Below are 13,859 nucleotides of genomic sequence, written 5' to 3'. Positions count from 1 at the left end.
AGTCATTTAATGTTGTGAATCAACCGTTAAAGTTGTTAATATTGCTCCCGTTATTGTATTAGTTCCCTTCTGTCTTCTGTCCCTTCTGACATTTGTAAGTTTTAAAACTATTTCATCATTTAAAGATAGATTTAAGTCAAAAGATTTTGCAGATTTAGGAGCATTTTAGATCAAAAGTGACTTAGGTTCGCCAGGAAGGTTCTCTACAACAGAGCCTTCCTGAAAGGTCTACTGCTTTAAGATGGCGGCTGTTTACTAACGCATCTAGTTCTTTATACATGTTGCTAATGCCGCCATGTCTGTCAATTGCATCTAGTTCTATATTATGTGATATCTACCGTAGCATCGTGTGAGCGTAGTTTGTAGGCTTTCCCTCCACAGTAACGGTAACGGCGTTGCCAAGATGAGAAAAGTAATTCATTAGATTACTCACGACTGAAAAAACTAACGCTATTAGTAACGCCGTTATATTCTAACGCTGTTATAAACAACACTGCTAGTGGGACTCCACTCCATCTGTCGTAGCGACCTGCACTTGACATTGTCATGTACCGTATTGGGCCAAATATAATACAGTGTTTTTTGCATTGAAATAAGACTGAAAAAGTGTGGGTCGTCTTACATTCGAGGTCTAGATATTATACCCGTTCACGGCGCTAGATGGCGCCAGATATCATTGAAGCGATGTTGTGTCATGACACATCTCAGCTACTCTCAAGTTTAACCAGTTTCCATTATTTTTTTGCAATGTTTTTCCTTATTCAGATTTGTTTGAAGACTACAGTTAGTTAGACTTCAATTTGATGGTTAATGCAGTTATTACAATTTTGTTGTTTTATCACAATAGATTGGTTTATTTACATTTCAAAATCCAGAAGCCATTCATTTACGAATGTGATTTCACTTTAGTTTACATATTTAAATGTTCAGATATTAAGATTTGAATGAGGCAAAATAACATGCTTTTTCTCTCAAATACATTGTTATAATCATTTGTTTAGGATGTACTGTAATTATTTTCTGTATAACAATTAATTTGGGGTTCAAAAAGTCTTTTTTTCAAACTTGAGTCTTGAAAAAGAGGGGGTCGTCTTATAATCAGGGCCGTCTTATATTCGGGCCAATACGGTATTTCCTGAGAGGTCAAACTTAAATGTGTAATATAAGTGTGTAGGTTTAGTTTATTTGACATTATTGATCTAATGCTATTAAATGTTCTTTTTTTTTTTTTTTTTTTTGTGTTAAAATGTTTTATATATAATGTTTGCCAACTTTATTTTTATTTTGATGTGGCTTTAAACATTGTTCACTTATTTATTGTGCATTTATGTGTGCAAAAAATATATATATTTTTGCGGTGTGTCAGGTTAGGGGCCCCTGGGATTTCTTGCTTGGAGCCCCAAGAGACCCTAGCAACTAGGGGTGCACGATATCCATTTTTTGACACCGATATCGGTATACTTCTTGCTCCCCAAGGCCGATACGATACGATAACCGATAATATGTCTATAATTTTTCAATATATATTTACCTGAGTTTTTAAACACCTGTAGGTCAAAAATCTCGTCATTGATTCAGCATAGATTTGCCTTTGACCAAACTAGAATTTTCATGATGACATTAACATTAGAGATGTCGATCGATCGGGTCCGATCACGTCATTTTCAAAGTATCGGAATCGGCAAAAAAAATATCGGACATGCCTTTTTTTAATATATATATTTTTTAATTAAATCGTTTTCTAATAGTATTTAACGTTACAGACATAATATGTTACACTCATCCAGAGTCTTTAGTTTAGGCTTAAGGTAGGGTTATCAAGTTTATCCCAATAACAGCGGTAATTCATTTTTTTAAAAAATGTATCACGTTAAAATATTTAATACAATTAATGCATGTGCTGCACGACCCACTCACGCATTGTCGTGTTCAATCTCTAATGGCGCCGTTTTACCTATATAGAGAGCTAAAAGGCAGCGTAAAATGAGTAGAGTGAATTTTGGCAGCCTTTGGAGCCTTTTTTTAATTGGCTAAAGCCTTACAATCCCTCTCCCTACGATTAGAACTATCGTGGGAAGCAATGTGGTGAAGCAAGATAGTAATTGATCTTTTTCTTAACACCCTATGTAATTTCCCAACGCAGAGAAGATATATCAATTGGTATCACTACGCACAGTCATGGTTCCACTTCCCATCATGCATTTGGGAATGGCTACAGTATCATTTACTGAAAGCTCAACAAATACACTAGATGGCAATATTTAGTCACAATATACAAAGCCACATTTATCCTTTAAGAATTACAAGTCTATCTATCTGTGGATCCCTCTCACAGTAAGAATGTTAATAATGTAAATGCCATCTTGAGGATTTATTGTCATAATAAACAAATACAGTACTTATGTACTGTATGTTGAATGTGTATATTTGTCCGAGTTTTATTCATTTTTTTCTTAATACATTGCCAAAATGTATATGATCGGGAAAAATTATCGGGAATGATTGGAATTGAAAAAAAGCAAAAAAAAAGAAATCGGATCGGGAAATATCGGGATCGGCAGATACTCGAACTAAAACGATCGGATCGGGAGCAAAAAAACATGATCGGAACAACCCTAATTAACATTATTATAATGAACAAAACATTGTAGTGAAATGATTCGATTATAAATCGATTATTGATCACTCCCCCGCTATTAGCTGCTTTTAATGTTTTCTACATTAGTTACAAAAACTGTAAAAAAAAAAAAAAAAAAAAAAGCTTCGCAGGCTTAAATAAACGACTATTTCAGTATCAAGTTAACAGTTAAAACAATAAATAATATACTCAAATCCCCATTCTGTATCAGCAGCTTTAAACTACATTCAATTAACTTAATGTTGTCAATCAACCGTTAAAGTTGTTAAACTTGATCCCATTATTCCATACTTTCCCTTTTGTCTACTTTCGACATGTGAAAGTTTTAAAACTATTTTAAAGATAGATTCAAGTCAATATTTTACCGATTTAGGAGTATTTTAGATAAAAAGTTAATTAGGTTAGCTTGGAAGGTTCGCTACAACAGCCTTGCAGGGAAGTCTACTGCTTTAAGATGGCGGCTGTTTACTAACGCCCGCATCTAGCTTTCTCTACATGTGCTGCTATCGCCACCGAGTCTATTCTACATCTAGTCCTGTATAAATATGATATCTACCTTAACATTATGTGGACGTACTTTGTAACAGCTTTCGGCAGCAGTCAGGTAAGTTGTTTTTTTTTTTTCTCACGGCATGAGTTGAGCTAGAGCCGTGAGTTGAGCATTGGCATTACCCGAGGGGCCGGGTTATTACAAGCATGATGTTTAGCTACTCTCGCTCCGTTCTGTCCCGAAGACTGCGCGGCGCGCTGAGTGTTGTGTACTTCCGCTTTACTTGGCATATTTCAATAATCGGAATTTGGATGTTTGTGAATCGTTCTTGAATCTTCCACGGCCGAATCGCGAATAATCTAAGAATGGGAAATTTCGCACACCTCTAATCCTGAATTACCTCAAAAACAATAAACGGGAAAAAAAATGTGATGGCTTTAACAATTCTGATCGAATTTCAAATATTTGTGCAGTTTTGGGAAGTTACAATCACAATAAGGAGAACAAATTTTAAGTTAAGTGTCTTGTTTTCTTGGAGTACTTCCTCATGGCCATTTTCTGTCCATCCAAATCACCCCGAGGCTTCTCCACCAGGAAACTAATATAATTTCCAGGTAGGGCAGTTGTGCCATCACATCTGTAGCACTCACCACACGGTTGAGCCGCCTGCTTCCGGCCCTGGCTTCTATCAGTCTCATTATCTTCCATGCTGACAACCCTTCATTTCATTTCATCTCCTCCTCCTTCAGTTGCTTTATAAAGAATCCCCGCGCTACTATAATAAGACTGAAGGGCTCTTATGTGGGGGAACTGATTCCATTTTGACGTAATTGAAGAGTGGAGAATAACTCCTAATGAGCCTTAGTGTCCCAATTAGGCTTCACAACACCGAGAAGAATTTGTTTGCATCTGCAAGTGAAGATACTCGTTTATAATTTCATGTAATATTGTGACAAATAGCGGCAAGTGCTTATCAGTGGAACTCCGGTGTGAGAAGGATCAATAAGTCCTCCGGGTAACGACTAATCAATTTGACACGCTCACATACCAGTGGTTGCTGGTCATGGTTTGTGAAGGCTTCTTTGCTACAACTACGAAAAAAAAAAACACTTTACCATAGAGATGTCCCGATCGGGTCCGATCACGTCATTTTCAAAGTCTCGGAATCGGCTAAAAAATATCGGCCATGCCTTTTTTTAATATATATATATATATATATATAGGGCTGTCAAACGATTAAAATTTTTAATCGAGTTAATTACAGCTTAAAAATTAATTAATCGTAATTAATCGCAATTCAAACCATCTATAAAATATGCCATATTTTTCGGTAAATTATATATATATTCTGTAAAATAATTTGTTGGAATGGAAAGATAAGACACAAGATGGATATATACATTCAATATACGGTACATAAGGACTGTAGTGGGCATTTCACTCTACTGTCATTTAAATCTGTCTATGCTGTCCTCACTCCGAAGCGTCTACTTTTTCCAAAGCTAGTGAACGACGCCTTAAAAATCAGAATTCTTCCTTTTTCATCTGATTTATTAATAAAATCGCCTCAAACCATTGTCCTCTTTAGACCGTAGTAAAACTCCCCCCAAAAAAGTACACAAGCATTGGATTAGCAACAACGTTAGCTTAGCACGCTATACAGGTTCACTAAACATAAACAAAAAGCGTCTCATACAAAAAATATAACATTTTGTTTACTAACATAATATATACATTCTTAACAACAACCATACTTACTGACAAATCTTGTCCAAGGATCATATAAGCACAACATTACAACGTAGGCATCAGCCTGAGACGTCGTGCAGCCATATTGAACTGGCAAGAAAGCAATAAACCATGTCGCAAAGCGACCACAAGAGTTCGCTGTTAGACAGCACAAAAAACCTTGCTGTAGAACTTACCAAAAGGCAGAATACTGTCTGAGCGGGACATGTGCGTTAATTGCGTCAAATATTTTAACGTGATTGATTTAAAAAATTAATTACCGCGCGTTAACGCGATAATTTTGACAGCCCTAATATATATATATACATATATATATATATATATATATATATATATATATATATATATATATATATATATATATTTTTTTTTTTTTTATTAAATCGTTTTCTAATTGTATTTAACGTTAAAGACATAATATGTTACACTCATCCAGAGTCTTTAGTTTAGGCTTAGGGTAGGGTTATCAAATTTATCCCGATAACGGCGATAATTAATGTATTTAAAAATGTATCACGTTTAAATATTTAATGCAGTTAATGCATGCACTGCACAACCCACTCACGCATTGTCGCGCTCAATCTGTAATGGCGCCGTTTTACCTATATAGACGGATAAAAGGCAGCGCAAAATGAGTAGAGTGAATTTTGGCAGCCTTTGGAGCCTTTTTTTAATTGGCTAAAGCCTTACAATCCCTCTCCCTACGATTAGAAATATCATGGGAAGCAATGTGAGGAAGCAAGGTAGCAATTGATCTTTTTCTTAACACCTTATGTTATTTCCCAACGCAGAGAAGATATATCAATTGGTAGCACTACGCACAGTCATGGTTCCACTTCCCATCATGCATTTGGGCATGGCTACAGTATCATTTACTGAAAGCTCAACAAATACACTAGATGGCAATATTTAGTCACAATATACAAAGTCACATGTCTTTCTATCCGTGGATCCCTCTCACAGAAAGAATATTAATAATGTAAATGCCATCTTGAGGATTTATTGTCATAATAAACAAATACAGTACTTATGTACTGTATGTTGAATGTATATATTTGTCCGAGTTTTATTCATTTTTTTCTTAATGCATTGCCTAAATCTATATGATCGGGAAAAATTATCGGGAATGATTGGAATTGAATCGGGAGCAAAAAAAAGCAATTGGATCGGCAAATATCGGGATCAGCAGCTACCCAAACTAAAACGATCGGGATCGGATCGGGAGCAAAAAAACATGATCGGAACAACCCTACTTTACCAATATATATACAGTATTTACCAACCAAAATCCTGATATTTGTTCATAAAATGTGTTTTATTTTTAGATTAATCTTTGTGTTTTTTTAAGGAAAAATATGACTTTTTATACTACTAAATATAATGTAATTACCTAATCAAATGAAATGTAAAGTGTTAAACTGTGCATCCCAATTGAATTTTGCAACTAAGTTCAGTGCGCTGCCCCTTCTGTTGTGCCCATCTTAGCCACAGGGGGGCAGACACAGAAGAGTAGCTTAGTTCTGTGCAGTGTTGTTTTTGTCAAAGATAACGACAATTTTTTTCATGACTATGACCAGACAATAATGAGCTAAAAACGTCCTGGAAGACTGAAACATAACAAGACAAATGGCAGTTTTCCTCTGACGAGATGAAAATGTGCCATATTTTCCGTCACATCATCACAATGTGTTGATGTTTTTATGTTTAGTTAGCCTGCATCATAGCAGTGTCGGTTTGTGTCATTCAAGTGACGTCCTGCGCCCCCGCCCAATGCGCCAGTGTCCTCACCAGGCTTGCTTGTTTTGAAACACACGTGGTAAGATTTGTTGTCTTACCTTGGCAACAGAGAGTATGGAATGTTGCTTTAGCCTTTAAAGGTCTATGCTGAGTGACCATCACACACTAAATTTAACTCGTAGCATTAGCATAGCATTCACGTTCGCGTCAGTATTAGGCTAATGCTAACAGCAAGCGTCCGCTTAAACTCTCGGACAACTTTTTTTAAATACAGTCTGTGGCATCCAGGTGGGAATAATTGATTGAAACCATGTGCTGTTTTCCTAATGATTGCGTATTATCACTAAGTTACCTTTATACTTGTAGACGTTACAATATATGCTCTTCTGCGTATGTTCATTTGAAATTGTTGGAAACCTTTATTTATTTAGTTTTGGACTCCGAGTTTTGAATTCAACATACGAAAACATTTTGAGTAACGTCGACTAAAACGACACGAAATTAGTCACATTTTCAAATGGCTAAGATATAACTAAGACTAATAAGTATATTCCTTCAAAAAAAGACCACAATTAAAAGAGCTGCCAAAAACAACACTGGTTCTGTGATAATTGTCCTTTTATGTAGAAGCTATAGAATATGGCATGCTTTCCTATATTATTATATTAGCTTAGCTGTCTACATGTGTTGTTCAGAGATTTGTGCTCAAATACAGTACTGTATTTGCAGCCTAAAATCCGTGACTGTCAATGCTAACCATTAGCACACCAATGGTATTTTCATTTTCATTTATAGACTAGCATTAAGCTAGGGGAGCATTCTTAAGAGAACTGTACAAATACTGCACATATATTTTATAAACAGTATCAATTGTAAACATGTTTTTTTTTAATGTTTTAGTCATGTTTTAAAGACATAAACATTGAGTGTGCCCTGTTCTAAGTAATTTAAAGCAACACTAGCTAACCTTTCAACCTTTATGAAAAAAAAAAAAATCATAACATTTGTGATATGTCGACTGAAAACCAGCTGAATGGCACCTCATTTATTTCTCGAGGGGCTCTGTATCGCTTTCACCACCATTAATTAACTTTGAGGAGGGTGGCAGGAACCCTGCTACACAAAAAAACTACAAATGGGCAGGCTGCTTTACGGCATACACTACATAATTTTCCCCTATCCCCATTCATTATATAGACAAAAGTTGATGCGAACGCTTTCACACGAATTCTGCAAAGATGGCAGAGCAACAAAAGAGACAAAAGTTTTGTCCGAGGAGACAAAATAAAAAGAAAAAGGGACGCTACCAGAAAAAGGACACTCAAGAATAAACATTGTCCCGGCTTGGGGCAGAGGGCCTGTGGAATACAGTACAAAATCAAACGTTTCTTCCTGTCATCATCACCATATGCTATCGTTTAGCCAAATCTGGATTCATTACCTCATTACTACCGGTATTCATGCTTCATAAAACCGCTGGAAACGGAAATGTCGTTTAATCCATCTGTAGGCGACCGGGAGATCATGATTTTACGACACTGTGCGCTGGTCTTCATGGGAAACGCAGTATACCCTCAGGCAAAACATTACCGCGTCTCTCCACCAGCGTCGCTAAAATCCACCAAAACTGAAAAGTTACCTAGTGTTTCTTTAAGTGGCATAATAGTTCCTGCAATTGCAAAGTTGATAGTGGAGGTATAAAAGAGGTATGTTTTGTACACGAACAAACATACACAAACTTATTCAGGATAAATCATGACACGAATACAAACTATCTGTTGTAGATGACTTCAAATTGTATACTTTTCCACCAAATGACATGTATGCTGTGTTATGCATAACCCACCTGTTACCTTTTACAAACATAATTTATCCTTGGGGTCAATTTTACCAAAACATTTTCACCTCTTGAAAAGAGATTTTATGTTCACCCAGCCGTCCCCATTAAGTAAGACATGTTTTTGTGCATGAATCGGAGATATAAATTCAAAGATCATCACATACTGTAGCTAGAGATGTTGAAATTTAAAATGTTGCAAATTGACCACAGAAACAATAGGAGCGGTTTCTTAAGTTGGTTAAAAGGTGACATGTAAAATGAAATACAAACAAAAAAACATTAAAATGGGCATATTGAGTGTAGTCATCTACAAAAACTTTTTTTTTTTGTTAGATGCACTGCACAGTGATGAGGTTTTCTTACCTACTGTATAGAAATAAATGATGCACTAACCCTCCTGCATGTGTCATCATTATAAATAGAAATGGAAAAAATATAGCAAAAATAAAGGCAAATAATGTTTTGTTCTAGAGATTTTGTTTGTACATTAACAGGAGGGTTAGTAATATGCTACAACATTATACTACCATAAAGTCTCACCTTACGTTTGGGGTGTTCGGGCCTCACAGCATTCTCACAAAAAGGATAAAAACAAAAACTGCTTTTTATTCACTTTATTTCTCAGCAGGGAGCATTGTAGAAATGTTTACACTTTCCCTCGTGGACTTATGTATTGCCTCATTTATAGGACGGGTATATTTAGATGATTTACAGCCACCCCCAAAATGACCACTCCAGTTGGTTCTTGCGAAGTTAGACTAAATTGCAAAGTTATGGCGCTACAGTGTAGTGCTTCAGGCCAGTTTAGCCTTAACTTGGAGTTGAAGCTATTTTTGGGTCCTTATTTTGATATATGCAGTGGTATGAAAAAGTAACGGAACCTTTGGGAATTTCTCACATTTCTGCATAAAATCACTTTCAAATGTGATCTGATCTTTGTCAAAATCTCACAGATGAAAAAACAGTGTCTGCTCTAACTAAAACCACCCAAACATTTATAGGTTTTCATATTCTAATGAGGAAAGTATGCAAACAATGACAGAAGGGGGGAAAATAAGTAAGTGGACCATCACATTTTATATTTTGTGCCCCAAAGGGGGGCACAAAATAGCTGCAGGTCAGTCTGGCACATTGCTTATGACTAATCTTGGCCCTTTCTACAAAACTGCTGTAGTTCAGTCATATTCCTGGTATGTCTGGCATGAATCGCTTTCTTTAGGTCATCCCACAGCATCTCAATGGGGTTCATGTCTGGACTTTGACTTGGCCACTTCAGAACGTGTATTTTGTTCTTTTGAAACCATACTGAAGTTGATTTACTTCTGTGTTTTGGATCATTGTCTTGTTGGAGCATACATCCTCTTATTAGCTTCAATTGTCTGAAAGACGGCCTCAGGTTTTCCTGCAAAGCATCCTGATGAAATGTTGGGTCTAAAACACCTTCTTCAATTTAGCTGTTGACCCAGAGCGAGGTGACAAAGGCAGGACACAAGGAGGCAGGAGGCAGAGAGTAGACTTTACCAACTGCAGTTTGGGGAGAGGTCTGAGATCGGGCAACGTGACTAAGAGCGTCTCATCGAAGTCTCTCTCAGAGCTCCCCGTGCTGCTGACTTTTATTGAAGGCTTGTTGCTGGGCAGAATATAGTTACAACACTGTTGTCCAATGTGGCAGTTTCGATCGGGCAAGTTACTTATTCTAGTCATTGATGAAATTAACAGTCACACTCTTGAGCGAGCAAGATAACTTTGTTTTGAACACACATTTGCACTCGAAGTAGCTTGGTGGAAAAGTACTAAGACGTTGTGTGATGAATCAACATATGTGTGTATCTATTTATCAGCAGAATGTGAGCAATTGCCAGTAATAAAAATGTAAGCACATGATTATTGGCTAAAACTGTATTCTTCATAATAGCTTGGGAGAGCGCGTATAATAGCTGTGGGAGAGCAAACTTGTATAACCCGCAGAGTATAATGGTCATACAATCAAGCATATCTTACATAAACTTTTCAATTTATTCTTCCATTAATGATTGCAAGTTGTCCAGGCCCTGAGGTAGCAAAACAGCCCCAAAAGATGATCCCTCCACCGTGCTTCACGGTTGGGATGAGGTGTTGATGTTGGTGAGCTGTTCCAATTTTCCTCTACACATGATGTTGAGTGTTACTCCCAATTAAACTTTGGTTTCATCAGCCCACAAAATATTTTGCCAAAACTTCTGTGGAGTGTCCAAGTACCTTTTTGCAAACATTAAACGAGCAACCATGTTTTGTTTTTTTTTAAACGGCAGTGTCTTCCACCGTGGAGTCCTCCCATGAACACTATTCTTGGGCATAGTTTTACTTATAGTTTATGAGTGCACAGAGATTTTGGACTGTGCCAGTGATTTCTTTAAGTCTTTTGAAGACACTCCAGGGTTCTTTTTTACCTCTCTGAGTATTCTGCGCTGAACTCTGTGGTGGACAGCCACTCCTTGGGAGAGAAGCAACAGTACCAAACTCTCTTTATTTGTAGACAACTTCTTTGTCTGTCGATTGATGAACATCCAGATTTTTAGCGATAGTTTTACTTATATAGTTGATGTGTGCACAAAGATTTTGGACTGTGCCAGTGGTTTCTGTAAGTCTTTAACAGACACTCTAGGGTTCCTTTTTACCTCTTTGAGCATTCTGAGCTGAACTCTTGGCGTCATCTTTGGTGGACGGCCACTCCTTGGAAGAGTAGCAACAGAGCTAAACTCTCTCCATTTTTAGACAACTTCTCTGAATGTTGAATGATGGATATCCTGACTTTTAGAGATGGTTTTATATCCTTTCCCGGCCTTATACAAATCAACAATCCTTGATCGCAGGTCTTCAGACAGCTCTTTTGACCGAACCATGATGCACATCAGACAGTGCTTCTCATCAAGACAATTCTTACCAGGTGTGTGTTTTATAGTGGGCAGGGCAGCTGTAAACCACTCATCGGTGATTGGGCACACACCTGACTTAATTTGTTTGGTAAAAATTGGTTTCAATTGCTCCTTAAGTCTCCATAGGCAGAGGGTTTACATACTTGTTTTCCCCTCTTCTGTTATTGTTTCCATGCTATCCTCATTAAAACATGAAAACTGTTAAATGTTTGGGTGGTTTTAGCCAGGGCTGGCCCAGGCCATTTGGGGGCCCTAAGCAAAATAATGCCAAGAGGCCCATATTTTTGGCCAACCATTTCGTTACTGTGAACTGTGAAACCCATACATACAATCCAACCCATACGTCCATATTTTGTATATTAATCATATTTTGTTACACTGCATACTTCTAACTTCTCACCCCAAATGACATGTAATGACAAGAAAATGGATGTTTGCATGGATAAACGGCAATGCGCGCCACATTATTCACGATGCTCTATTAACAACATATAAAATGAGGTTGCCAGATTGGGGGCCCCTTAGTGGTCAGGGGCCCTAAGCAGCTGCATAGTCTGTGTATAGGCTGGGCCGGCATTGGTTTTAGTTAAAGCAGACACTGTTTTTACATCTGTGTGATTTTGACAGAGATCCAATCACATTTGATGGTGATTTTATGCAGAAATGTGAGAATTTCTAAAAGATTCAGATACTTTTTCATACCACTGTATCTTAATAAGACCAATTCTAGGTTAGGAAATCATGCTTAAGTTCCCAACATTAAGTAAACTTGCACCATCTAAGGATGAAAATAAAACTGCGACTTTGCATTAACCAACATAATAATTCTTAGACTCAAACGCGAACAATTTATTGATTGTTATGGTTGTAATTTGCAGTGGCATGACATTATACTGAGCAGTGGATCATTTAAGAGGTGTGGGTGTAACACATTAAACAACAATTTAGTCATGTTCAGGCGCTACTAGAGTCAATTTCTGACCCACATGTTGCACTAATGCATGTAATAAGGCAATAAGGGGTTTAATGGATTCATAAGAAAATGACACGTTATAGCCTCTAAAGTTGCAATGTGTGAATATATATCAGTCTGTAAAGTGTGTGCATAAAAGAAACTGAAATTTAAGTACTTTTAGTTCAATTTGGTAATAAAATGCCACTAAATCAAGGTTACATAAGTGAGGAAAACTATTTTTGCTTAATTAGAGTTAGATTGTCATCACTGAGAAAAATATGAAGGACAATTCTAAAAATGTCAAAGCACTTTTTCACAGCTTTCCAGGACTTTAAAGTGGCAATGAGATTCCTTACCTTCGTTTCCTGATTGGATGTGTTACTCGGGGATTTGGGAGTCTCATTTTGCTCGTCCTCTTTTCCTCCGCTACCCTCATCCTGGGCTGAGTTGGCCGGCGGGATCATGATTTTGATTTTAAATATGAAAAAGTTGAATGTTTTTCCTTCTCCTCTTCAAGTTCTTTTCACATTCACATCCTGCTCATGCCTAGATGGTCACTGTGACCCGAGAAGGGTTCGCCGTGTCATCCGAACCTCTTCGTGGAGGTCCTAATCACACAACAACTCACGAGAAGGTGTCGCTAACAAGTCCAAAGTGAGAGCAAATGGGAAAAGCGGTCCAGTGTTGTTGGAGAGAGCGACAAGCTTCTTCCACTGTGCTTTAGTGCATAAAGATTCCACAAGCATGCTGTGCTCTACTATGAGCGAGAGAGAAGAGAGAGAGGGGAGGACAGGAGGGAGGATCTATTTGGTCATACTGTGAATTATGTTCCTAGTCAGAGAATGTTTGTAAAAGAGCCTATAGAGGGCAGTGTGTTTGAGAGGGAATGGTTTATAATTAATACAGAGCATTGCTTCAAATGCGAAATTTAAAATGTTCATTTCTTGCAAATATTATCGTGGTTGTTTTGAAAGAATTTTATTTTAATGGGGCTGATTTTCTTGTTCCATCTTCAGTCTTAAGTGTAACTAGCTTTAGCATTGGAATAGATTCAAGGGTTTGCATAGGGACGGTAGGGACATAACACAACCAACTTTTCAGGATGTTGAAATCGTACCCAGTCTCCCCACCAACTTATAAGCAACCTTATTTGCATTGTATAATGGCTTGTTATAAAGTGCCCTCCATAATTATTGGCACCCGTGGTTAAGATGTGTTTTTTAGCTTCTAATAATTTTTTTAAATTCAAATAATATGGGACCTTAATGGAAAAAAAAGAGAAAAATCCAACCTTCAGTACAAGTGCATTCATTCAGTGGGGGAAAAAATCCCACATAAAGAAAAAATATTTGACATCAAATAATATGTGTCACAATTATTAGCACCCCTGGTGTTAATACTTTGTACAACCCCCTTTTGCCAACAAAACTAGGTCTGGGATCTGTGATGGCCATGGGAAGAGCTTGATTTTGTGTCTGGTGAACCATTTCTGTGTAGATTTGGCCATATGTTTAGGGTCAGTGTCTTGCTGAAAG

The 13,859-nt window shown here is 37.2% G+C and overlaps 1 protein-coding gene across 1 annotated transcript in view; it reads right to left on the bottom strand.

The window, feature by feature from the left end:
- Positions 1–13,142, bottom strand: part of stac (SH3 and cysteine rich domain) — a 74,070-nt gene extending 60,928 nt beyond the window's left edge. The window contains exon 1 of the mRNA XM_057859482.1: positions 12,681–13,142. Coding sequence (XP_057715465.1) covers positions 12,681–12,788 — 108 coding nt within the window. The 5' untranslated portion in view covers positions 12,789–13,142. The remainder of the gene's footprint in view (positions 1–12,680) is intronic.
- Positions 13,143–13,859: the final 717 nt, after the last annotated feature.

This window comes from Corythoichthys intestinalis, chromosome 15 (assembly GCF_030265065.1).
Source record: "Corythoichthys intestinalis isolate RoL2023-P3 chromosome 15, ASM3026506v1, whole genome shotgun sequence".
NCBI classification, from domain to species: domain Eukaryota; kingdom Metazoa; phylum Chordata; class Actinopteri; order Syngnathiformes; family Syngnathidae; genus Corythoichthys; species Corythoichthys intestinalis.
Note: the sequence above shows the minus strand (reverse complement) of the source record. Positions and strands in the feature narration are given on the sequence as shown.